Source organism: Coregonus lavaretus, assembly GCF_964263955.1.
Source record: "Coregonus lavaretus genome assembly, chromosome: 28".
Classification (NCBI taxonomy): Eukaryota; Metazoa; Chordata; class Actinopteri; order Salmoniformes; family Salmonidae; genus Coregonus; species Coregonus lavaretus.
The window spans coordinates 1421410-1449063 of record NC_140015.1 but is presented as its reverse complement, the minus strand read 5'-3'; the positions used below and the strand labels follow the sequence as shown (position 1 = coordinate 1449063).

The following is a 27654-nucleotide window of genomic DNA, read 5'->3' as shown; positions in this document are numbered from 1 at the left end:
TTTCAGTTTTTCATCCCATGAGACAGTGAACAAGGATGTACATTCACAGGAAGTCCCCCAACCCCTAAGTACAACCTGCACAAAGCACAGTGGCCATTGAGATCGTAAGAAATAAACAAAGGACATATCAATTGTAGACTATAAAATTACAGTCCTTTAGCAAACTTATACAACCAACCTGTAATAGTTACACTTTTTCATGCAAAAGTAACAATCATTTTCAGTTTTTCAAGAAACATTATGAATGACAATTTATAAAGCAGAAAAGTCACAATCATAAGAAAAGCTCCTGAAAACTTTACGCAGCAGATAAAAAGTAAGAGTGTTCATTGCATTGCTTTTATCTCTGTGGTCTAGCGGAAAGTGATCAAGTACTCAGGATATGCCTGAATGTCGTTGAATACAATGAACATGGATGGCCTTGATGGGTTGTCCGTCACGCTGTCGTAGAGTTGAGCAGTTGTAGTGTTTTTAGCTGGAGGCACTATCATCCCCTGTCGTCCGGTTGTGAAATCTCCAGTCAGAACTCGACAGAGATACATAAACTTCTGTCCTTGTGGATCTGGTTTTGAGTATGTGTTACTGGCAGAGTAGCTGGCAGAAACTGCAAAATATGTGCCGTTTCCATACACTGCAGCTGAAAATATTATAGTTTAGATTTTAGACCATTGCAGAGACAAGACTGAGTAAATGAGAATGAAAATGTTTACATGTGGCTTTTACCAATGACCATAGGACTAGGCAAGATAGCACAAACAGATCTGCGAACAGGCTTCTTGTCCATGTTTATGTATTAGGGGTGTGCCGAGCACTCAAACGAAACAAGTATCGTAAAATATTAGGTATTTTCCTGATACGATTATGATCCAAGTATGTATTTTTTTATCCCAATTTCAATTACGATCTTGTCTCATCGCTGCAACGGGTTTGGGAGAGGTGAAGGTCGAGTCATGCGTCCTCTGAAATATGACCCGCCAAACCGCACTCCTTAACACCCTCCCGCTTAACCCGGAAGCACCAATGTGTCAGAGGAAACACTGTTCAACTGACGTCAGCCTGCAGGCGCCCGGCCCACCACAAGGAGTCGCTAGAGTGCGATGAGCCAAGTAAAGCCCCCTCGGCCAAACCCTCCCCTAACCCGGACAATTGTGCGCCGCCCTATGGGACTCCCGGTCACGGCCGGTTGTGACACAGCCTGGGATCAAACCCGGGTCTGTAGTGACACCTCAAGCACTGCGATGCAGTGCCTTAGACCGCTGCGCCACTCGGGAGGCCCTATGATACGAGTATTTTTTGTAATTATCCATGATCAGAATATAAGTCATTTTCAACTGCCAGCACGCAACTCTTTCATGTGTGAGAGGTACTGCATGCTCTAAATAACTCAACTGGCTAGTTCTGCTGTCTGTAAAGACATTTAGGTTGATCCAATTGATACAATTGGATAGAGCGCAGCTGTACTTCCGTTTACTCACTTCAGCAGTCACCTTGCATGTTTTGCTCCATTTATATTGCTACTGCCTGCTGCTACTATGGTAAATCAAATGGCGAGGATGTTTGCTAGCAAACTATCACTGTGCATAATAGGTAAGTGGAGCGAGGGTAGGAAAAAAAAGATAGAACACTGATGTGCGCTCAGAATGCCTGCTGCAAGTTAAGAACACACAAACATCTGCTGCTTCTGATCTGCAGCTTTCCTGGTCTAGAAACGCACAGGTACATGATAAGGTATATTGCCAACCTCTATTTAGGCATTTTAAAACACTTCTGTTTTTCCGACTATCAACTGTCAATTTAAGGATACGATTGCGAATACGAGTATGGCCAGATCGGCACAAGCCTAGTATGTGTATCTTACCATTTTTCCCAGCGTAGCTCCGATTGAAGCCATGGTGGTTGATGTGTTTGATGGTAGTGTGGCACATTCCATGGAAGAGCCTCTTCTCGTTGTTCTTATGACCGTTCCTGAGCTCCATTTCATCCTTCTTGATCTGGAGGTTCCTCCACAGGCTTGGGTTCTGGATCCTCTCAATCTGAAATAAATCAGGGGAAAATAATTATTCCTCTGCCATTAATAGACTCTAAAATGTGTCCTTCATACATTCCATAATTCTTAGTTTTTAGATGATTCTTCGCCAATGTGGGCTAAAATATATATTTTTTAAATAGCTAGCTACCAGGAAGACTAGCGGAGCTGTTTGGGGCTTCATTGTTATTCCAACTGCCTAACCAAATACTAAGAATTAAAGCCTATAATAAACTAATCATTTCATATGGCAGATTAGGGATGTGACAAATGTTAAACAATTCATAACCATTTTTTCTCATTTAAAGTTTTTTGTCAATCATACAGTGACGTGAATTCATAATTCAGATATGGTCCTGTGTGTGACCCCTACTAGGGGGCAATGCACTTCAATCTACCGCAGTACAGGCCTCTACCAGACAGCACTCACCTTACTACTGTCCTCCACCCACTCAGCAATGCCGTTGGTTCTAGATATTCCATTAGGGTATTGATGCCGACATCCTCTCCCATTGACAATGGCTACAAATGAGAACGGCGCCGGAGAAGATGGCTGCCGTTTTACAGCCCTCTAACCAATTGTAATATTATGTGTGTTTTTCCGCGTTATTTGTAATTTATTCTGTACATAATGTTTCTGCCATCGTCTCTTATAACCAAAAAGAGCTTCTGGATATCAGGACAGCGATTACTCACCTCGTATTGGACGAATCATTTTTCTTCAACAAGTCGGACGCAAAGGATATCCTACAGACACCCGACAAGGCCCAAATCCCCGTCATTCGCATGAGAAAGAGACTGAGATATCGTGGACGTAGGTCGGGGTGCCTTGTAAGGATCCGACGGCGAGCGAGTAAACTGCCTCTTCCATCAATCCTATTAGCCAACGTTCAATCATTTGAGAATAAATTGGATGACCTAAGATTACGGTTATCCTACAAACGGGACATTAAAAACTGTAATATCTTATGTTTCACCGAGTCGTGGCTGAACGACGACATGGACAACATACAGCTAGCGGGCTATACGCTACATCGGCAGGATAGAACGGCTGACTCCGGTAAGACAAGGTGTGGCGGTCTGTGTATATTTGTAAACAACAGCTGGTGCACAAAATCATATACTAAGGAAGTCTCGAGGTTTTGCTCGCCTGAGGTAGAGTATCTCATGATAAGCTGTAGACCACACTATTTACCAAGAGAGTTTTCATCTATATTTTTCATAGCTGTCTATTTACCACCACAAACCAATGCTGGCATTAAGATTGCACTGAATGAGCTGTATGAGGCCATAAGTGAACAGGAAAACGCTCATCCAGAGGCAGCGCTCCTAGTGGCCGGGGACTTTAATGCAGGGAAACTTAAATCTGTTCTACCTAATTTCTACCAGCATGTTAAATGTGCAACCAGAGGAAATAAAACTCTAGACCACCTTTACTCCACACACAGACACGCATACAAAGCTCTCCCTCGCCCTCCATTTGGCAAATCTGACCATAACTCTATCCTCCTGATTCCTGCTTATAAGCAAAAACTAAAGCAGGAAGCACCAGTGACTCTGTTAATAAAAAAGTGGTCAGATGACGCAGATGCTAAGCTACAGGACTGTTTTGCTAGCACAGACTGGAACATGTTCCGGGATTCTTCAGATAGCATTGAGGAGTACACCACATCAGTCACTGGCTTCATCAATAAGTGCATCGATGATGTCATCCCCACAGTGACCGTACGGACATACCCCAACCAGAAGCCATGGATTACAGGCAACATCCGCACTGAGCTAAAGAGTAGAGCTGCCGCTTGCAAGGAGCGGGACTCTTACCCGGACGCTTATAAGAAATCCCGCTATGCCCTCCGACGAACCATCAAACAGGCAAAGAGTCAAAACAGGACTAAGATTGAATCGTACTACACCGGCTCTGACGCTCATCGGATGTGGCAGGGCTTGAAAACTATTGCAGACTACAAAGGGAAGCACAGCCGCAAGCTGCCCAGTGACACAAGACTTCCAGACGAGCTAAACCACTTCTATGCTCGCTTCGAGGCAAGCAACACTGAAGCATGCATGAGAGCACGAGCTGTTCCGGATGACTATGTGATCACCCTCTCCGTAGCCGATGTGAGTAAGACTTTTAAGCAGGTCAACATTCACAAGGCCGCAGGGCCAGACGGATTACCAGGACGTGTACTCCGAGCATGTGCTGACCAACTGGCAAGTGTCTTCACTGACATTTTCAACATGTCTCTGACTGAGTCTGTAATACCAACACGTTTCAAGCAGACCACCATAGTCCCCGTGCCCAGGGACACTAAGATAACCTGCCTAAATGACTACCGACCCGTAGCACTGACGTCTGTAGCCATGAAGTGCTTTGAAAGGCTGGTCATGGCTCACATCAACACAATTATCCCAGAAACCCTAGACCCACTCCAATTTGCATACCGCCCCAACAGATCCACAGATGATGCAATCTCTATTGCACTCCACACTGCCCTTTCCCACCTGGACAAGAGGAACACCTACGTGAGAATGCTATTCATTGACTACAGCTCAGCATTCAACACCATAGTGCCCTCAAAGCTCATCACTAAGCTAAGGACCCTGGGACTAAACACCTCCCTCTGCAACTGGATCCTGGACATCCTGACGGGCCGCCCCCAGGTGGTAAGGGTAGGTAACAACACATCTGCCACACTGATCCTCAACACAGGGGCCCCTCAGGGGTGCGTGCTCAGTCCCCTCCTGTACTCCCTGTTCACCCATGACTGCATGGCCAGGCACGACTCCAACACCATCATTAAGTTTGCCGACGACACAACAGTGGTAGGCCTGATCATCGACAACGATGAGACAGCCTATAGGGAGGAGGTCAGAGACCTGGCCGTGTGGTGCCAGGATAACCACCTCTCCCTCAACGTGACCAAGACAAAGGAGATGATTGTGGACTACAGGAAAAAAAAAGAGGACTGAGCACGCCCCCATTCTCATCGACGGGGCTGTAGTGGAACAGGTTGAAAGCTTCAAGTTCCTTGGTGTCCACATCACCAACGAACTATCATGGTCCAAACACACCAAGACAGTCGTGAAGAGGGCACGACAAAGCCTATTCCCCCTCAGGAGACTGAAAAGATTTGGCATGGGTCCTCAGATCCTCAAAAAATTATAGCGCTGCACCATCGAGAGCATCCTGACTGGTATGGCAACTGCTCGGCCTCCGACCGCAAGGCACTACAGAGGGTAATGTGTACGGCCCAGTACATCACTGAGGCCAAGCTTCCTGCCATCCAGGACCTCTATACCAGGCGGTGTCAGAGGAAGGCCCTCAAAATTGTCAAAGACTCCAGCCACCCTAGTCATAGACGGTTCTCTCTGCTACCGCACGGCAAGCGGTACCAGAGTGCCAAGTCTAGGTCCAAAAGACTTCTCAACAGCTTCTACCCCCAAGCCATAAGACTTCTGAACAGCTAATCATGGCTACCCGGACTATTTGCACTGCCCCCCCACCCCCCACCCCATCTTTTTACGCTGCTGCTACTCTGTTCATTATTTATGCATAGTCACTTTAACTCTACCCACATGTACATATTACTTCAACTACCTCAACTAGCCGGTGCCCCCGCACATTGACTCTGCACCGGTACCCCCCTGTATATATAGCCTCCCTACTGTTATTTTATTTTACTTCTGCTCTTTTCTTCTCAACACTTTTTTGTTGTTTTATTTTACTTTTTTATTAAAAAATAAATGCACTGTTGGTTAAGGGCTGTAAGTAAGCATTTCACTGTAATATCTGCACCTGTTGTATTCGGCGCATGTGGCCAATACAATTTGATTTGATTTGATATCAACTACAATCATTTCTCTAATCAGAATTGTGATTTTCTCACTGCTGCCAGCACTGGGTTGGGTCTCACGGTGCCTCCCCTTCAGCACTGCACCTGTACTGCCAATGTACCTCAATTCCACCTCGCAAAGTTTGCATTTCATCCCCTTCTCATTTAACTTCTCAAAGTATTACCATACAGACTTCACAGCTGTCACTTTCCTGCTTCAGTCTCTACCATTTTTCAAACTGTTAACAACGATGACATTCAGAGTGCTTTAGATCTGTGGCAAATAATTAGATGCAATGTCTCCTCCTACTTGCAACATTGTTGCATTAGTTTTATTTTTGCCTTTATGATGATGATTGGGACCTGTTAGTGGTAGTTGTGTGATTTTAATTAAATAAAATGTGTTTAAACATCACACCCCTATGGCACATCCTGTGATCTCAAGAGACCAACAGACGAGTGAACATGAACAAATCATCCCACACCCATACTAATAACACCCAGCATATCCCAAGACATAACAATAACTATAATGGATGTATCTTCAGGAACAACAGGTACCTTTAAAACGTTGTTGGCGCAGGTGGCTTGGAACAAGTTTAAGACTTCATTGTGCTCTGGGCTTCCTGGCTGAATGAGGCAGGAATGGCATGACGCGTTTGCTGGCATGGCATCCCAAAGCTGAGGGAGACTGTCAATGGGTTGAGCTGGAAGTAGCACAGAATACAAAGTTCATGTCCTTAAGCTGAGGTCTTCATTAATTGTTTCTATATATGGTGCTATGTCTATGCAATGTTTATCTTCTTGTTGGGGATTTCTAAACAAAGTGCATTTTCTGTATGTAAAGCACATTTCTATGAACAACAGACAAAGTATCTAATACTAATACATAAGGAACTTAGCTTATCCGCTTGGTAAGTATGGTTAAAATAACAAATTCACGCTGTATGGTATACACAAATATGCATTGTCAATACCAAAGGGAAGAGTACCTGCAAATTTGTCGATGCGTCTGATTTTGAGGCTGTTGCCATGGGTATCTGTAGCAGGCCCGTCAGGCAGGGTGACCTTGTACATCTGCCCCTGGACAGAGACCTCTACGTGGGGCACCTTCCTCTCCAGCGCCTGCTCCAGATGGAAGTTGGAGATGGGGTCAAAGCTCTGGTACTGCCCCCCTGGCTGCTGCTGCTGCTGCTGATACTGCCACTCCACTATGTTGCTGGCCACTTCCACGTTCCTGTTGAAGGTCTCTTTGTCCCTGGCCTTCCTCAGCATCTCCTGGATCTCGTTGACTGCGTTGAGGACATCCTTGCTAAGGCCCTCGATTGTGAGCGTAGCTTCCTCCCTGGAAGAATTGTATTCTATCCTCACACTCACTCTCATGGTGGTCTGCATGTCGTGGATGCGCTTGCGGTCGGAGTCAGACAAGTTGAGGATGGCGTCATCGGTGATGCTGTTGCTGACTTGCTCCTTCAGGATCAGGTCCTCGAGCCAATGCTTGGCTTGGTCCACTCTGGCCTGAGAGCCACCGCAGATGTGGAAGAAAGCTGGATGTACTTCCTGGCCCTCGATGACAAAATCCTTATCCTTTTGTGAAATGTCAGCTTTACGCCAGGTGAACAATGCTGTACCAATATTGGACACAGTACATTATTTAGATGAAATCTTAGGGTATTAATCAATGGGAGTTAGTAATACGGTTAACTTTGTTTGGGTATATGTGACAGTAAATATAAGGGGGTAAAGAAAGGCCAACACATTGTAACATATAATGCTGCTCCACAATGCTTTCTCCCGGTGCAGGAAGAAAGCACTGGGGAGCAGCATTATACCATGTGCTGGCCTTTCCTTTCTTTATCAAAATAATAAGGTAGCTCTTACATTTCATTTTTCCCCAGATGCTCCCCTTCTCTTGAGTGTCAACGCCTGTGCCCTCCTTCTTCACCATAGATTTGTGGAACTCTGTGAGCATGGCAGGCTGGAAGATGACCATCCTGACCAGCTGTAGTGTGTTTTGGGGCTTCTGACCCACCACCTCCACAACAGCATCCAACATGGCGTCAGCCACCTGGCCCGCCTGTACATTACCCTGACCTTCAATGAGAGAACAGGCTAGTTGCCACACCTAGCAAGTGTGGATATGAAGTTCAACAACATGCAACATTTATATTATATTGCTGCAAGACATTGCCCAGCAATGAGACAATAAAGATTTTCTGAATCTGAATATGCCTGTTAGCTTTTACTGTCTAGTGGAAGGCAAAGATAAAAAAACAAAGCAAACAGCTAGTATTCAAGCGGGTCAAGTCATGTTCCTTCAATCCTACGGATTCTCACTAGGGTTGCAAAATTCCAATAACTTTCCCAAAATCCCGGTTGGAAGATTCCCGGAATCAGAGAGGAATAAGAAGGAAATCTCTAACCATGATTTTTTAGGAACTCCGTCGTGGTCTCAACTTAGTGTTGACAGTTAGAAAACTAGAATACGCAAGGTGCAATTTTGAAATTTGGTAGTGTATCAGAAGTTTTCCACGTTATGCCAGTCACTCAAGTAGCCCATGTCAGCTAAATATTTTTAGATTGCTGTAAGGTAGTCTAGCCAGCTATCTAAACCTTGTACCTGAGTATTCATTCCTGTTCTGTTTTGTAACTCACCTGTGCCGAGAGCAGGGAAGGAGATGGATGTGAGGTTATTCTGTGCACACATTTGCAGTGCTCCTTTGACCGACTCCTGGATCTTCTTTGGGTCCGTCTGACCAACCATGTGGAGGATCTTCTTACATCGCAGGTTGCCCGGCTGGGTCAGTATCACTCCTTTGTTAGGCTGGGCTCCTGGAAATATACATTGTATACATTGATTGTTTTACTGTACATTGATTTCAGCAGGCAGAGCAGAGCCCATACCATATGTATTTGGAATTTAAAGATTCAGAACATTTCTAAAGGGAGAGTTTCCTGATTGTATACCAGGACAAGGAACATATCACGAGGCAAGTTTGTATGTTCAAATATATATATATAATCCTAACATTATTTCATTTTTTTCATGACAGGACAGTAGGAAGCAGAGGCTAGGGAGACAGGTACATAGAGGGAGACAGATTGGAAGGGCGGAGTCAGAGCTAGACAGTCAGCCGAGCCGGGGCTCGTTAAAATAGTCTTGTTTTTTGATCACATAATCTTTCAGATTTACAGTTGAAGTTTACACACACCTAAGCCAAATACATTTAAACTCAGTTCTTCACAATTCCTGACATTTAATCCTCGTAACAATTCCCTGTCTTAGGTCAGTTAGGATCACCACTTTATTTTTTTCATCACATTCCCAGTGGGTCAGAAGTTTACATACACTCAATTAGTTTTTGGTAGCATTGGCTTTAAATTGTTTAACTTGGGTCAAACGTTTCGGTTAGCCTTCCAAAAGCTTCCCACAATAAGTTGGGTGAATTTTGGCCCATTCCTCCTGACAGAGCTGGTGTAACTGTGTCAGGTTTGTAGGCCTCCTTGCGTGCACAAGCTTTTTCAATTCTGCTCACACATTTTCTATAGGATTGAGGTCAGGGCTTTGTAATGGCCACTCCAATACCTTGACTTTGTTGTCCTTAAGCCATTTTGCCACGGTTGGGATGGTGTTCTTCGGCTTGCAAGCACCCCCTCCCCCCTTTTTCCTCCAAACATAACGATGGTCATTATGGCCAAACAGTTCTATTTTTGTTTCATCAGAACAGAGGACATTTCTCCAAAAAGTACGATCTTTGTCCCCATGTGCAGTTGCAAACCGAAGTCTGGCTTTTTTTTATGGCAGTTTTGGAGCAGTGGCTTCTTCCTTGCTAAGCGGCCTTTCAGTTTATGTCGATATAGGACTCGTTTTACTGTGGTTATAGATACTATTGTACCTGTTTCCTCCAGCATCTTTACAAGGTCCTTTGCTGTTGTTTTGGGATTGATTTGCACTTTTCGCACCTAAGTACGTTCATCTCTAGGAGACAGAACGCGTCTCCTTCTTGAGCGGTATGACAGCTGCGTGGTCCCATGGTGTTTATACTTGCGTACTATTGTTTGTACAGATGAACGTGGTACCTTCAGGCGTTTGGAAATTGCTCCCAAGGATGAACCAGACTTGTGGAGGTCTACAATATTTTTTCTGAGGTCTTGGCTGATTTCTTTTGATTTTCCCATGATGTCAAGCAAAGAGGCACTGAGTTTGAAGGTAGGCCTTAAAAAACATCTACTGGACCACCTCTAATTGACTCAAATGATGTCAATTAGCCTATCAGAAGCTTCTAAAGCCATGACATCATTTTCTGGAATTTTCCAAGCTGTTTAAAGGCACAGTCAACTTAGTGTATGTAAACTTCTGACCCACTGGTATTGTGATACACTGAAGTATAAGTGAAATAATCTGTCTGTAAACAATTGTTGGAATAATTACTTGTGTCATGCACAAAGTAGATGTCCTAACCGACTTGCCAAAACTATAGTTTGTTAACAAGGAATTTGTGGAGTGGTTGAAAAACAAGTTTTAATGACTCCAACCTAAGTGTATGTAAACTTCCGACTTCAACTGTAGAGGTTCTTACCGAGTTGTTGGCATTCCGCTACCACAGTCTGACCAGCCACATCCAGAATGGCCTTAGACACCCCTGGAGAAGGAAGTATAAGATGAACAGCAGGGTTATAAAATTGTGTACGAGGAGCTTTATAGTTAGCAAATACAGCGTAGCCATAATGTTCTGTAATGTAAGGTTAGGTAGTCCCTATTATTTTCTATGTTAAAGATTGTGTAATGTACAGAAAAACAGGGAACCTCCAGTGAAGTGAGCCAGAAGTAAGGTTAGATTTACCTGACTGGAGACTGAAGGTGTTATTGGAGGAGTTGACGATGACATCAGTGGTCTCCTTGGTGATGTCTCCTGTGATGACCTGTATAAGAACCCCTCCCATCTTCGTCTCATGCATCCCTGAGCTTGAAGTGATCTTAGAGAAAGGGCCTAGTTAGGAGGGAGAAAAAGTCAAGCCGATTACATAAGGGACCTGGGTCGTTCCACAAAATGGATGCCTTTTGGACATGCAAACTTTTAAGCAATTCACTTTTAAATATCTATTCTTTCAACATTGTCTCGTTGATCAAGTATCCCTTGTACAAATAAACTCACATATAATATCAAACTGATATAGTTACCCTTGGGCCTATAACAGGCTTGACAATAACAGGGTGAAGATAGGTCATTACTCCTCATGTGGTGAAGAGCATGGGACCACCCAGCTAGCACATAACATTTGGAGATCCATATGTTTCTGAGAGCTTGGTGAGAGTGTGGTTGTCCTATGGTTATTTTGCACACAACTGTCCCATAACGTTTCCTATACGTTTCCTTGTTGTTCTATTTAAATTAACGTTAAGAAACAACGTTCTTCTGTGGGAATTTCAGTACTTCAGCATAATGTTTTCTGTAGATTTCCTAATGGTTCTATTTAAAGACATGTTCTCAGAACGTTCAAATTACAAATTTCAAGAAACAATGTTCTTCTTTGGGAATTTCAGTACTTTAGCATTACGTTTTCTGCAGGTTTCCTCATAGTTCTTTTTAGTCATGTTCTCAGAACATTAAGAAAACTTTCCATAAAAACCACAAGAAAACATTAGTAACTTTCAATTAACGTTCTAAGAATGTTATTTAAAAACATATATATTCCGTTCTCAGCATCAACAGAATTCTCTCCATCTTCTATCTTGTTAAGTGTGTTCTTAATGTGATCTTAATGAGTGCTTGTTTCCTTTGAAATAGGGTGTTTTAATAGACTAAAATGAACAGCTTTGTATGAGTTAAAAACCTGGCACGCTAAATTCCATGGATAGAGAACAGAAGATCATAGGTTCGAATCTCACTGACGCCATGCCACAAAAAAGAAATGTGTTTATATGATTAATGCCTAAGCAAATTAATTTCCATGTGTCCTTGGAGTTCAAAACAGTTAACCCAAACTAGCAGTGTTATTAAAAGTCTTATTGAAACGGGTTTTCAGAACGTTAGTAAATAACCTCTAATTTCCATTCTCAGAATGTTAATAAAACCTCCCAGGAAAATGTTCAGGGAACCATAGAAAAAAGTTCTCAGAACCTCTCTGCAACGTAAAAATGTAAGTTCCCACAACAGGCGAAATGTTCACTTCCGTTCCCAGGGTTGGAACCAAAATTAGTTTCCAATCGTTTAGTTCTGAACAGAACCACTATTTTTTTCATTCCATTACACTGTTCCGACCAGCAAAATAAAGTTATGAACCAAAAAAGGTACTAGTTTATATCACATCCTACCATTTTGTAGTTAATTAATCCAACGTGAAATGTGATAACTAGGCGTATAGTGTCCTTAACTAGCGTTGAAAAAGTAAATCCATTCTTCTCTAGCTAATAAAAAAATATCTCTCCCCATCTTCTCATGCTTCTAACGTCAGTACAGTAGCCTATGCTTCGGAGGGGGGAGGGGAAGATATTATACATATGTTCTACACATAATGAAAGTTCAATCAAATTTAAGTTTTCCTAACATTAATTAAGCGAACAGGGTTGACGTGTTGAGCTCCACCACCTCAGTCAAAGATGATAAAACAATTATAAATAGACCAAGAAGAGAGACAAGACTTACAGTGAGGAAAAAAGTATTTGATCCCCTGCTGATTTTGTACGTTTTCCCACTGACAAAGACATGATCAGTCTATAATCTTAATGGTAGGTTTATTTGAACAGTGAGAGACAGAATAACAACAACAAAATCCAGAAAAACGCATGTCAAAAATGTTATAAATCAATTTGCATTTTAATGAGGGAAATAAGTACAGTGGGGAAAAAAAGTATTTAGTCAGCCACCAATTGTGCAAGTTCTCCCACTTAAAAAGATGAGAGAGGCCTGTAATTTTCATCATAGGTACACATCAACTATGACAGACAAAATGAGACAAAAAAATCCAGAAAATCACATTGTAGGATTTTTAATGAATTTATTTGCAAATTATGGTGGAAAATAAGTATTTGGTCAATAACAAAAGTTTCTCAATACTTTGTTATATACCCTTTGTTGGCAATGACACAGGTCAAACGTTTTCTGTAAGTCTTCACAAGGTTTTCACACACTGTTGCTGGTATTTTGGCCCATTCCTCCATGCAGATCTCCTCTAGAGCAGTGATGTTTTGGGGCTGTCGCTGGGCAACACGGACTTTCAACTCCCTCCAAAGATTTTCTATGGGGTTGAGATCTGGAGACTGGCTAGGCCACTCCAGGACCTTGAAATGCTTCTTACGAAGCCACTCCTTCATTGCCCGGGCGGTGTGTTTGGGATCATTGTCCTGCTGAAAGACCCAGCCACGTTTCATCTTCAATGCCCTTGCTGATGGAAGGAGGTTTTCACTCAAAATCTCACGATACATGGCCCCATTCATTCTTTCCTTTACATGGATCAGTCGTCCTGGTCCCTTTGCAGAAAAACAGCCCCAAAGCATGATGTTTCCACCCCCATGCTTCACAGTAGGTATGGTGTTCTTTGGATGCAACTCAGCATTCTTTGTCCTCCAAACACGACGAGTTGAGTTTTTACCAAAAAGTTCTATTTTGGTTTCATCTGACCACATGACATTCTCCCAATCCTCTTCTGGATCATCCAAATGCACTCTAGCAAACTTCAGACGGGCGTGGACATGTACTGGCTTAAGCAGGGCGACACGTCTGGCTCTGCAGGATTTGAGTCCCTGGCGGCGTAGTGTGTTACTGATGGTAGGCTTTGTTACTTTGGTCCCAGCTCTCTGCAGGTCATTCACCGTGTGGTTCTGGGATTTTTGCTCACCGTTCTTGTGATCATTTTGACCCCACTGGGTGAGATCTTGCGTGGAGCCCCAGATCGAGGGAGATTATCAGTGGCCTTGTATGTCTTCCATTTCCCAATAATTGCTCCCACAGTTGATTTCTTCAAACCAAGCTGCTTACCTATTGCAGATTCAGTCTTCCCAGCCTGGTGCAGGTCTACAATTTTGTTTCTGGCGTCCTTTGACAGCTCTTTGGTCTTGGCCATAGTGGAGTTTGGAGTGTGACTGTTTGAGGTTGTGGACAGGTGTCTTTTATACTGATAACAAGTTCAAACAGGTGCCATTAATACAGGTAACGAGTGGAGGACAGAGGAGCCTCTTAAAGAAGAAGTTACAGGTCTGTGAGAGCCAGAAATCTTGCTTGTTTGTAGTTGACCAAATACTTATTTTCCACCATAATTTGCAAATAAATTCATTAAAAATCCTACAATGTGATTTTCTGGATTTTTTTTCTCAATTTGTCTGTCATAGTTGACGTGTACCTATGATGAAAATTATAGGCCTCTCTCATCTTTTTAAGTGGGAGAACTTGCACAATTGGTGGCTGACTAAATACTTTTTTTCCCCACTGTATTTGACCCCTCTGCAAAACAGTACTTGGTGGCAAAACCCTTGTTGGCAATCACAGAGGTCAGACGTTTCTTGTAGTTTGCCACCAGGTTTGCACACATCTCAGGAAGGATTTTGTTCCACTCCTCTTTGCAGATCTTCTCCAAGTCATTAAGGTTTCGAGGCTGACGTTTGGCAACTCGAACCTTCAGCTCCCTCCACAGATTTCCTATGGGATTAAGGTCTGGAGACTGGCTAGGCCACTCCAGGACCTTAATGTGCTTCTTCTTGAGCCACTCCTTTGTTGCCTTGGCCGTGTGTTTTGGGTCATTGTCATGCTGAAATACCCATCCACGACCCATTTTCAATGCCCTGGCTGAGGGAAGGAGGTTCTCACCCAAGATTTGACGGTCCATGGCCCCGTCCATCATCCCTTTGATGCGGTGAAGTTGTCCTGTCCCCTTAGCAGAAAAACACCCCCAAAGCATAATGTTTCCACCTCCATGTTTGACAGTGGGGATGGTGTTCTTGGGGTCATAGGCAGCATTCCTCCTCCTCTAAACACAGCGAGTTGAGTTGATGCCAAAGAGCTTGATTTTGGTCTCATCTGACCACAACACTTTCACCCAGTTCTCCTCTGAATCATTCAGATGTTCATTGGCAAACTTCAGACGGCCCTGTATATGTGCTTTCTTGAGCAGGAGGACCTTGCGGGCGCTGCAGGATTTCAGTCCTTCACGGCGTAGTGTGTTACCAATTGTTTTCTTGGTGACTATGGTCCCAGCTGCCTTGAGATCATTGACAAGATCCTCCTGTGTAGTTCTGGGCTGATTCCTCACCATTCTCATGATCATTGCAACTCCACGAGGTGAGATCTTGCATGGAGCCCCAGGCCGAGAGAGACTGACAGTCCTTTTGTGTTTCTTCCATTTGCGAATAATTGCACCAACTGTTGTCACCTTCTCACCAAGCTGCTTGGCGATGGTCTTGTAGCCCATTCCAGCCTTGTGTAGGTCTACAATCTTGTCCCTGACATCCTTGGAGAGCTTCTTTGGTCTTGGCGATGGTGGAGAGTTTGGAATCTGATTGATTGATTGATTCTGTGGACAGGTGTCTTTTATACAGGTGACAAACTGAGATTAGGAGCACTCCCTTTAAGAGTGTGCTCCTAATCTCAGCTCGTTACCTGTATAAAAGACACCTGGGAGCCAGAAATCTTTCTGATTGAGAGGGGGTCAAATACTTATTTCCCTCATCAATTTATAACATTTCTGACATGCGTTTTTCTGGATTTTGTTGTTGTTCTTCTGTCTCTCACTGTTCAAATAAACCTATCATTAAAATTATAGACTGATCATTTCTTTGTCAGTGGGCAAACATACAAAATCAGCAGGGGATCAAATACTTTATTCCCTTACTGTACTTCCCTTTCCACCATTCAGTTCAGAAGACCCAAACATGTCACCTGCTTGGTGGAATGGTCCATTATTTTATTTATTGAATTTTCCATGTGGTCTATATTAAAGTGCACCTCAATTATTATAATAGGCATTTAAAATTCAATATTGATGCATAATTTCTACTTCAAATATCAAAGGGACGCACCCATTTCGCCCCCCGGCAGTAATATGGGAAACAAGTAACTGCATCAGAAGCTAAAGTAGGAAACCATAATTTGTCAAAATATAGATATATGAATCACGTAGTCCTCCATAGCTCAGTTGGTAGAGCAAGATAGCCAAGATAGTGTGTTCAATTCCCAGGACTACCCATTCATAAAACGCATGCCCGCATGACCGTAAGTCGCTTTGGATAAAAGTGTCTGCTAAATATTTAAATTATTAACATATTTCAATGGCATATATTAATATTATTATGAACATACCTTTACTCTGTTGACTGGATGCTGCTGAGCCCCTTGACATTCCCGACTGTGTAGTAAACCTTTTGTTAAATTCATCAGTGAAAGCCTGTGAGCAAAGTTAGAAGCGATTAAAAGAGGTAAACTTACAAACCTTGAAACTAATTGCACCTTGAATCAGAAAAGGGTTTTACATTTGACAGTAGTTTTATCGAACTCTTTTCCTTACCTGGATCGTCGGTGCATCACCTGGGTGGAGGATGAAGACCACCTCCTTCAGGTGCTTGGGGTTCTTCTTACTGCTAAACTTGAGGACTTCATCCAGCATCAGAGAGGCCACCAGGTCTTTGGGGAAGCCCAGGTTTCCCGTGCCGATGGCAGGGAAGGTCATCGAGATGAGTCCCTGCTGCTCTGCCTCACCCAAGCACTCTTTCACGATCCCGCTCAATATCTAGGTACATGTCAGTTAGACACATCAGTAAGACACATGGTTTTATACTATGTAGTACAGGGCACTCCAACCCTGTTCCTGGAGAGCTACCAACCTGTAGGTTTTCACTCCAACCCTTATCTAGCGCACCTGTTATAATTAGCTGGTTGATGACCTGTATCAGGTTAGCTACAACTGAGGATGGAGTGAAAACTCTCCATGAACAGGGTTGGAGAGCCCTGACCTAGTATATTGTACCTAGGGATAGTTCATTTCATCAAGTGTCGGACATTACATTTTTTACATTGAGTAGACATTTTATATACAGTGCATTTGGAAAGTATTCAGACCCATTGACTTTCTCCAAATTTTTTACATTACAGCCTTATTCTAAAATGGATTAAATTGTTTTTTCCTCCCCTCATCAATCTACACACAATACCCCATAATGACAAAGCAAAAACAGTTGTGTTTTTTTTGGGGCAAATGTATAAAATAAAATAAAACTGTAACATCACATTTACATAAGTATTCAGACCCTTTACTCAGTACTTTGTTGAAGCACCTTTGGCAGCGATTACAGCCTTGAGTCTTCTTGGGTATGACGCTACAAGCATGGCAAACCATTTTTGGGGGAGTTTCTCCCATTCTTCTCTGCAGATCCTCTCAAGCTCTGTCAGGTTGGATGGGGAGCGTCGCTGCACAGCTATTTTCAGGTCTCCCCATCGATCGGGTTAAAGTCCGGGCTCTGGCTGGGCCACTCAAGGACATTCAGAGACTTGTCCCCAAGCCACTCCTGCGTTGTCTTGGCTGTGTGCTTAGGGTGTCCTGTTGGAAGGTGAACCTTCACCCCAGTCTGAGGTCCTGAGCGCTCTGGAGCAGGTTTTCATCAACGATCTCTCTGTACTTTGCTCCGTTCATCTTTCCCTAAATCCTGACTAGTCTCCCAGTCCCTGCCACTGAAAAACATCCCCACAGCATGATGCTGCCATCATCATGCTTCACTGTAGGGATGGTGCCAGGTTTCCTCCAGACGTGACGCTTGGCATTCAGGCCAAAGAGTTTAATCTTGGTTTCATCAGACCAGAGAATCTTGTTTCTCATGGTCTGAGAGTCCTTTAGGTGCCTTTTGGCAAACTCCAAGTGGGCTGTCGTGCCTTTTACTGAGGAGTGGCTTCCGTCTGGCCACTCTACCATAAAGGCCTGATTTGTGGAGTGCTGCAGAGATGGTTGTCCTTCTGGAAGGTTCTTCCATCTCCACAGAGGAACTCTGGAGCTCTGTCAGAGTGACCATCGGGTTCTTGGTCACCTCCCTGACCAAGGCCCTTCACCCCCAATTGCTCAGTTTGGCCGGGCGGCCAGCTCTAGGAAGAGTCTTGGTAGCTCCACACTTCTTCCATTTAAGAATGATGGAGGCCACTGTGTTCATGGGAACCTTCAATGATGCAGAATTATTTTGGTACCCTTCCCCAGATATGTACCTCAACACAATCCTGTCTCAGAGCTCTACGGACAATTCCTTCGACCTCATGGCTTGCTTTTTGCTCTGACATGCACTGACAACTGTGGGACCTTATATAGACAGATGTGTGCCTTTCCAAATCATGTCCAATCAATTGAATTGAACACAGGTGGACTCCAATCAAGTTGTAGAAACATCTCAAGGATGATCAATGGAAACAGGATGCACCTGAGCTCGAGTTTCATAGCAAAGGGTCTGAATACTTATGTAAATAAGGTATTTCTGTTTTCTATTTTTTATAAATTTGTAAAAATGTATAAAAACCTGTTTTAGCTTTGTCATTATGGGGTATTGTTTAAGCAATTTTAGAATAAGGCTGTAACGTAACAAAATGTGGAAGAAGGGAAGGGGTCTGAATACTTTCCAAATGCACTGTACACAACAAATACAGTACAAATACACAACAAATGAAACTATATATCCTTAGATATGGAACAACACAATCTACCTTCTGTGGTGCTCCTTGTCCATTGTCCCAGTGAGGGGCGATGGTATGAAACACCCGCTTGCTCTTCAGGTTGCAGCCAGTGGTGATGATGACTTCCCCAGCCCTTCCGGCACTGCCCTGTTGGTTTACCAGAGTCTGAAGTTGGGGGCCAGCAGCGGCGAGGATGGCGTTGGAGACTGCACCATGGTTAAGTGCTAGGTCATCACCCACGGTGTTGACCACAACTTCAGTCTGTAACAGTAAGATCATTTAAGAGTTAAACTTCAAATGTATTTGTTTACACATGACAAATAAACTTGAAACAGATCTATGAAAATCTTCAAGTTGCATGTAACTGATTAGAAACTGGGTTGTCATCCAATTACAACTTGTATATGGTACCTCAACACCAAAAGGGTTAATGTCTGACTACACAAAAATATTGGCTCTTCTGATTTTATCTTCATGAAATCTAAGACATTTTTCACTAAGACTGTTGAGATTTATACAATCAAAGGGAGCCAAAGTAACATTGGAAACAATTTACCACAGCATCTTGGATATTCCCTTTCATCAGGACAATAGCCAGCCCCTCTTTGGTCTGCACTCTGTCAGAACCGCTTGTGAGTTGAGTCCGACGACCAGGCTGGCTGTGTGTAGCTATGGTGGGTCGATTCTCTCGTGGATGACTAGTCCCATGGCTCCCAAACACCTTCAGCACCGCTGCCTCCATAGCCTGGACCGTCTTGTCATCATTGTTCACCAGATGGATCTTCTTCAGAGTGTTGTCCCCAAACTTGTCGTCACAGTGTTCTTTAACCGCTTTGACAATGGTTTCTGCACACAGGGTCAGAGGAAAGCCTAGATTCCCGGAGCTAATAGCAGGAAGAGCCACATACAGGCAGTTGTGGGTCTCTGCTAGATCCAGACTCCCTTTCACCGCCCTCCTCAACTGTCCCATGGCCTTCTGGGGGTTTGCCTTGTCAAACCTGGGTCCCACTGCATGAATGATGTGCTTGCAGCGGAGCTTCCCTCCTGCACCAGTGATAACACTGTCCCCTGGCTTGAGCTGACCCTTGTTCTTGATTATCTGGTTGCACTCATCCTGCAGTTGAGGGCCAGCAGTATCCAGAAGAGCTCCTGCAAGACCTCCACTGTGCTTCAGGTCCAGGGCGGCGGCATTGACAACAGCGTCTACAGAATATTTGCATATGTCTGCTTTGCAAACGGCTATCTCCACCCCATCAGGTGTTTGAAGCTGGTAGATAGGCTTCATTCCTCCTCCTGCTAGCTTTATGCCTTGTCTGCCATTGGCATCATACTCTTCCTCAACCAGCTGGACCACACAGCCTGTCTGACTCATGACTGTGGCAACATACATGGGCTCATTGTCCTGGAAGAACTTCTTCGCTCCAGGCTTGGACACTCTTAAGGCGTCAAAGAATGTGGAGGATACCAAGTTTTCGAATAATGCCTTGCAATCTGTTACATGAACTCTGGTGCCACTCAGGTAAATAGCCTCATCATTGAAAGAAACTTTAACTCCACTATCTCTGACTCTATCAGACCAAGCATCCCTGTGTTGTTCCTGGATGAATTTACCAATAGCCTCAGGCTTCACTTCGATAGTTTCATCAACATGAGCGTTTTGGTGTAAGAAATCATCCAGTTCATTCCGGACTAAGAGAACAGTTTCCTTGTAGCCAGACACTACCACTTGTTGTCCTGAATAGGCACCTGATGTCTGGACCATAACTTTCCTGAAAGGAGTGTTTGAAGCTTCCTCCAAACGGTTGACAACATCCTTCCACTCGGACATCCTCAGGAGATTGGAGTCTTCTACATCTATGTATTGAGAAATCAAAAGTGTATCCAATTGATGTTCTGCTTCGCTCAGGGCCTCCTCAGAGACAGCCAGAATCTGCACTCCTTTTCTCTCTATTTCTAGCGCTGCATTGATGCTCTGTAAGGTGAGAAGGGAACTGGTTAGCTTTTCCTGGTTTTCCTCCTGCAGGAACTCAAGGACGTAGTCGTCCAATTCCACCAGCCTTCGTTTCAGGGCTACTACTTGACCTGCAAGCTTTCTGTTAGCACCCAACACCTCTTGCATCAACCCGTAGATGGTCACACTCTGGCTCTCTTGATTATACGTCAGCTTCAACTCTGGGAATTCACCGACAATCTTGTCCAGCAGGCCATCTTGCAACAGTACATGGTAGATAGATGGAACCAGGGGGAACTCCTCTGTTATGCTTGTCTTCTCCCTCTCGATTCTTCTAGTAATCCTGTCCATGATCCCATCCAGTGTCTGCCTGAGCCGGTCCACATCTTCTACCAATCCCACCACTGCCAGAACACCTCTGGCCTCATCATGGACTACCATCACAGCCTCCCCGGACACCACCTTGAGGATCTCCCCTTTAGACTCTTCCCATGCAGTGTCCTGAACCTGGAGCTCCAACGATTTGAAGTTAGACAAGGCTTGGATTAAGGCAACTTTGGTGGTGTCCTTCCATTGTTGTAAGTGCTTGGGTTTCACACCCTTCTGTTTGAGTAGAGATGGCAGCGGGCTTAACTTGATGGTAGGTTGTTGGAAGTTTACTTTGCAGAAGTGTTCGGTCATTTCCTTGTGGATGGTCTCTGCAGCTTCCTGGTTGTCACACAGGTATCTCCAAATGGCCTGGTCGATGTTTACGGTGAAGGCAGAAGGGAGTTTCAATGTGGGTCTGTCTTTGCCGTACAAGGCCGTTCCCAGAGAATCATAGAAGGGGAAAGCCTTGAGAGGCTGCTTCTCGATGTAATGTGTCTTCTCTAGGACTCTGTGAACAGCTAATAAAAAACACACCAAATATTAGATTATTCCTCATCCATTTTGAAACCTCATTTTGTCATAACATATATAACATAACTATGTAGTACCAAGGAAGTAGAAGTAGCCCCAGTGCTCTACTGCACCTTAGAACCTGAGATGTGTTAATGGAATAGTAACTGAAATCTGGACACTGACTGTAGACCTAACTTCTCACATATAGCCAGATATAGAATGAACTAATGGAGAATTAAGTATTTATTGCAGTAAAATGACACACCAACAGTTCGTTTTATCTCAGGAACAGGAGGGAGAAATATGAGTAATTTTTTTCAGCATCTGAATGCACGTGCGTGTAAACGTGAAATTGTTTGCAGCGATTTTGACTTTTATCAAATCTGACAATATTTCATCAACTAACATTATGCATCCACGACAAACTGAAATCTGAAACAAGTTAGATCGTTCACAGCCTTAATTTCCTTAAAAGAGGTGAACATTTCTGGAATCAGGAATCCTTCCTGTGTTAGATTTTCGTCCCTAAAAGTCATCGCTACTCGAGAAGCAGAAACGGAAGAGAGACAACTACTTTATCGATGTCAACTAGAGTATTGATATATTAATTCTATCGATTCATGAAATGTATTCTTGTAGGTACCGATTTAGTTAGTCTTCTAGGGCAACAAGTTATGACAGAAGAGAAGCTGCATGTAGCCTATCTAATTATAGACAAGTTGAGTAACAAATAGTAAATCATTATTAGCAGAAACATACCTAAATAAGGCGTACATTTTTTCCCCCTGCACCCCCTATGAAAAATCGTTCCGCTGTCCCTTAGTACTGTTTTTACCTTTAGGATCTTGAAAGGTGAGGATTGCTGATTGGTCCTCTTCATTCATTTCAGCGTCTTCCACTTCCTCGCCCCCTTTTCCAAATAACAGTTGGAGGTGGTCTGAACTAACATTTGGATTTATGTTTTCAACTTTCACTTTTGTGGTGAGTTCCAGGAGTTTAACAGATAGTTGTTTCTGTCTGAACATCCTGTTGCTGTTGCAGTTGGTGATGAAGTTCTCAGTCTCTGACAAATAAGAGAAGTAGTAGAGTATGTTGTTGAGATATGTTCTTGTTTACAAGAGATGCTATAAGTCATAACATTCAGTAAATATTCTGTGTCTTTGGTGACTTGTATGTAAAGGATAGAATTCTACACCTCTCAAAATTGTATTTACATGTGAGTCATTTAGCAGAAGATTTACAAACAGTAAATGATATTAAAGGTAGACTCAGCGGGATGGTGTAGATGCACAAAGTAAACAGCAGTAGTGGGTTAATTTCCGCAACAACTAAGAGCGTTGAAGAGCGAGGCAAAACTTCTCAGCTGTTTTAGTCTCGTAGCTTCCATGTTGTAGCAGCGTGAACCAAACCTGTGCACATGCGCACATACTCTATGTGAATGTGTGAGAGCAAAGTCTTGCATCGCCCTCATCGCAATATCTGTGGTGCTGCTCATGGCAATGTCATAATGGTGATTCTATCTTTAAGATGGAAAAACAACAAATTATTATTTTTTACCTTTTCCATTTTGGAAAGTCACCACAGCCAGGCCGGTGTCTAGGACAGGTGGCAGGATCTCCAGACTGAAGGTTTGTGTTGCAGTAGGAGAGTCAGAACCAGAGGTGTTATACGCACTCAGGATGTTCTCTATCAGCATCTCCAGGAACTCCTTGTTCATGCTCTCCTCAATGTTCCCCAACACGGCTGAGGTGGATACCAGCTTTTCCTCGACTTCCATCGGTTCAATCTCCATCTCTGTCTGTGGCTCAGTAAGGGGAGTGTGTCCATCTCCATCCCCACTCTTAGGTAAGTCTTTTGAATCAGTAGCAGCTGAGAATGATAAGACCATGTATTTTTGGAGGTGACTACAACTACTTTGTTGAATTCTACTACAACAACTGTACTACAACTTTCTCAATGTATTATTAACCACTGCTTAGCCAAATCAGTTATAGTATGTTAACTTAACCATGATATAGAATGCAAACTTTTGTGTTGTATAGTTAACCATTATATACTTTTATGTATAATTCTAGAAAACATTCCTTTCACATACACTAGTGGTTCCCAAAACGTTGTACTGGGACCCATTTAACCCTTTCAAATGTTCTTATTGCGAACAGCCCAATAAACGAAAAAAATTCATTCTGACCACAATCTGGTCTTCAGATGCAAACCAATAGGAATCCCCCACAACCCTCCAGAAATACTGGGATCTGATTTATTTGAGGTTTAACATAAACCTACTAACCAACAGCTTGCTTTTTGAAGCCTAGTAATTCCTGCTGAGGAGCATCAGCCTCTGCCTTCCTCTTAGCTGATGCCATGAGCTGGCTGTCAATTGGCTCCCTATTACCTGCTGAATTGTGGGTATCACTTTACTTAAAGCCTGCAGGTGTTATGCTTTATAACATGTAAGCATGTAAGAACATGCACTGAGTATATAAAACATAAAGAATACCTTCCTAATATTCGCACCCCCCCCCTTTTGCCCTCAGAACAGCCTAAATTCGTCGGGGCATGGACTATACAAGGTGTCTAAAGCATTCCACAGGGATGCTGGCCCATGTTGGCTCCAATGCTTCCCACAGTTGTGTCAAGTTGGCTGATGTCCTTTTGGTCGTGGACCATTCTTGATACACATGGGAAACTGTTGAGCGTGAAAAACCCAGCAGCGTTGCAGTTCTTGACACAAACCGGTACGTCTGGCACCTACTACCATACCCTGTTCAAAGGCACTTAAATCTTTTGTCTTGCCCATTCACCCTCTGAATGGCACACATACACAATCCAAGTCTCAATTGTCTCAAGGCTTAAAAATCCTTCTTTAACCGGTCTCCTCCCCTTCATCTACACTGATTGAAGTGGATTTAACAAGTGACATCAATAAGGGATCATAGCTTTCACCTGGATTCACCTGGTCAGTCTATGTCATGGAAAGAGCAGGTGTTCTTAATGTTTTGTACACTCAGTGTATATGTAACATCTTATAATACCACAATTTCTTGTAATAACACAAATGTTTGCATAGTAAGGCATGTTGAATAGTTTAATATGAGTGTATAATATTGCCTGCTTGTTTAGCTGACAAACAACTAGATGTTTATCAAAAGATACAATGTTTTGTACTTGCCTGAGGTGATAGGAGACTGTGTTTCCTAAACAAACAAAAAATATTGTGTTATTTATTATGTTACAAACTGTTGCCTGTTTTGTAAAGTCATGTTTTGGTAGAGCATTGAGATTGGCCAACATAGTCACATGATTGGCTATAAAATTGTCCCTGTTAAATCTGTGAAACATACAGAAAAAAAGACTCAGCGGGGAAAAATAGGGAACTGGTGGTGCATCTGCACCATCTGGCTGTAAGAGGGAGGAATAGCCTATGTTTCACATAATCAAAAACTACTGACCTGTGCACTCTTTGTGACCTCATCTGATGGCAGACCAATGGTCAGTTTCAGCACCCCTCGATCCAACCTGATCTCGTGATCCTGCTTCTCAAGAACTCTCTGCCTGACTGTGCATGGGACAGAAAAGAACCGCTACTACTGACGCAATGTTCAAAACACATTCAGCCATGAATACAGGGGATTTGTGACAATGTAAATTAACAATGTAATAACAATGTAAGGGACAGTTCATCATTTACTGGGGAGGGGGTCCAAAATAAGGGGAAGGGTGCTTTTTTCTTTACTTTGGGGAGGGTTGTGTGGTTTTTTATTGGGCATAGGGGAGGGTACTCTGTTTTTGGCCTGGTTTACATTCGCCCTTTTGCAGGTTTTACTATATAATTTCTTCCATCCTCGCCAGATTTCCTCATCTGCTTGCATGCGCCTCCCCTACATCAAGGTGTTATGGTACTTCCCTTATTCACTACGCTTTTTCGCACGCTAACTGTTACTATACCACAGGTCAATATCGTCTACCAGTCTGACTATCCTGCCCTCTATCCACCATTCATAGTGACAATAATGGTAGGTGGATTGTCCAGATCTGCAATAGGCTAACTAGCAATCATACCACACATTCAAAGCTGCACCAATTTTCAATATAAATCCACATAACAAAGAGGAATAGCTGATAGGCATGAAAAGCTCCCCTATTGATCTTGTTTAGGGATCTTGTTTAGGGATCTTGTTTAGGGATCTTGTTTAGAGATCTTGTTTAGCCTACAACACCACAATGTAATGAATATTTGCTCTCAATTGAGTACAATATTCTACTCTATGCTGCAGTGAAAATGTCACTTGAATAACGATTTTTTTCTTGAGTGGATGGTCGGGGGCTGGAACATAATTACAAATAATTTGTAGACTGGAGACAAATTGACCACAAGAAGCCCAAACAGATATAATATTTGACTAAAACATAATAATTTCAAACCTTGCTTACATTTGTGTATGATCACGTGTCTCTCTATTATACGTGGAAATACTTGGGAACAGATTTCCCAAATTAAAATCCCTTGGAGCTGATTTCCTGGTGTATTATTTTTTTTTATGTCCAACAATGAAAATTACAAATATATTTTTATTTTTCTGCCTCAGAAAACATGGGGGGGCCAAATAAAACAACCCGCAGGCCAAATTCGGCTCACGGGCCGCCAGTTGGGGAACCCTGGTCTATTTCATTGTGGTGTTGAAAATGAAAACGCAAACCATGATATTGAACAATGGAGGCTGCTGAGGGGAGGACGGCTCATAATAATGGCTGGAACGGAGTTAATGTGTTTGATGTATTTGATACCATTCCATCGATTCCGCTCCAGCCATTACCATGAGCCCGTCCTCCCCAATAAAGGTGCCACCAACCTCCTGTGATATTGAAGCTATTGGTTGTGTGGTGCATTGGCACAGAAACCTGTTGGTGGAAAATTCGTTGCATATATTTTATACAATACAAAAATACAGCATCAAAATGTTGAAAATCTTATTTCCCCATAGCTGATCATTGTCGGTAGCTGACTCTTATCATTGTGTAATGAAAAGGGCAGGGAGCGTGAGCTAGTCCATGGTTTTCGGCGAACCCGTAGCCCTGCGTGGAATCGACTGTGCCACAAAAGAACGCTGAAGTGTAAAAGTCAATATCCACGTTTATAAACACAGGGTCGCTACAGTTATTATTTGTGGTTGTAAACATTATTTTGAGTTAATTCTATGAGGGGGAGGTTATGCACAAGTACATTTCGATCTGTCCCTAACATTGGTTGAATGTAATGTCTAACCAATAACGTTAAGTGATACAGGCCATTTAATAAAAGAAGCATTTGCAATTGCTATAACTTACCCTCCTCAGTTTTGAACCGCACTACTGCTTCTTGTCCATCTTCGTATTCCACGAGACAATCACCACCATTAGACTTTTTACTTTGGAAATATTTTACCAACTTGTTTTTCAGTTTGGGAATATTGGGATTCCCCTTCAACTCAACAAGCAGCGCAAATGCGTATGCTTCTGCCATACTGCCTTAACAACTTAAACTGGCAACTGGCGAATAACAAATATATTCACTGTGGGTGCGGCGGGTAGCCTATCAGTTTAGTTTCACTTTTGATTCTGGTAAAACTATGTTATATGACATTGCAACTTGATCGGTGTCGCGCATCACCCTATCTGATCCGGTGCATTGCCGTCTGGGAAATTGCTTTATTATTGAGAGCAATAGGCCTACACTTGCAAAGTGTATGAACACTTTCTTACAGTGTGCATACTTCAAATCATTAGTATTGTGTTGTAAGCCTATTTCATTGCGTCATTTTTGCATCCAAAAGGGGGCGTGTTTAAATTTCATCTTTCTGATAACCTTCAGTAGTTTCCAATAAAGATGCACTATGCAGAAATCAAGCAAAACAAGCAAAGCAATGGTCTAGAGAATCATTGTACCATCTAAACCACAGTGAAATATATTTTCCATAACCAAAGATATTGTATTTTCAACTGTTTAAAGCTGGTGTACAAAGCCTAAAGTAAAAGACGCAAAAACGAAAGTTAAGAACGGGAAGCATAGAAATAGCGCACATAGACCAGATCTACCGCTTCTTAGACGTGCTGTCAATGTGAATGACAGATCTATAACTCATATTTCTATCATGGGTCCCAAAAAGTGACATATTGTAGCTTTAAAGATGCACTATGCAGAAATCGCTCTACCATTTCCTGGTTGCTAAAATTGGAATAGTTCGCCTAATTTCAGTTTATGTGACAAAACAAGCAAGCAATGGTGTAGATAATCATTGTACCATATAACCTGCTGTGAAATATAACAAAAAATATTGTACTTTT

The 27654-nt window shown here is 42.9% G+C and overlaps 1 protein-coding gene across 1 annotated transcript; it reads right to left on the bottom strand.

Annotated features, from left to right (window-relative positions):
• Positions 1 to 26851, bottom strand: parp14rs1 (poly(ADP-ribose) polymerase family member 14-related sequence 1). Its single transcript, XM_084146363.1, has 17 exons — positions 26659 to 26851; positions 24783 to 24889; positions 24503 to 24527; positions 22888 to 23199; positions 22166 to 22393; positions 19054 to 21335; positions 18528 to 18758; positions 16357 to 16578; positions 16152 to 16236; positions 10704 to 10850; positions 10440 to 10502; positions 8515 to 8691; positions 7741 to 7953; positions 6852 to 7484; positions 6421 to 6566; positions 1859 to 2033; positions 1 to 637 (listed from the first exon to the last, which is right to left on the bottom strand). Exons 1-17 carry the CDS (start codon positions 26831 to 26833, stop codon positions 354 to 356), a joined length of 5505 nt encoding a protein of 1834 aa, XP_084002489.1. The 5' UTR covers positions 26834 to 26851; the 3' UTR covers positions 1 to 353.
• Between the last annotated feature and the right edge of the window lie 803 nt (positions 26852 to 27654).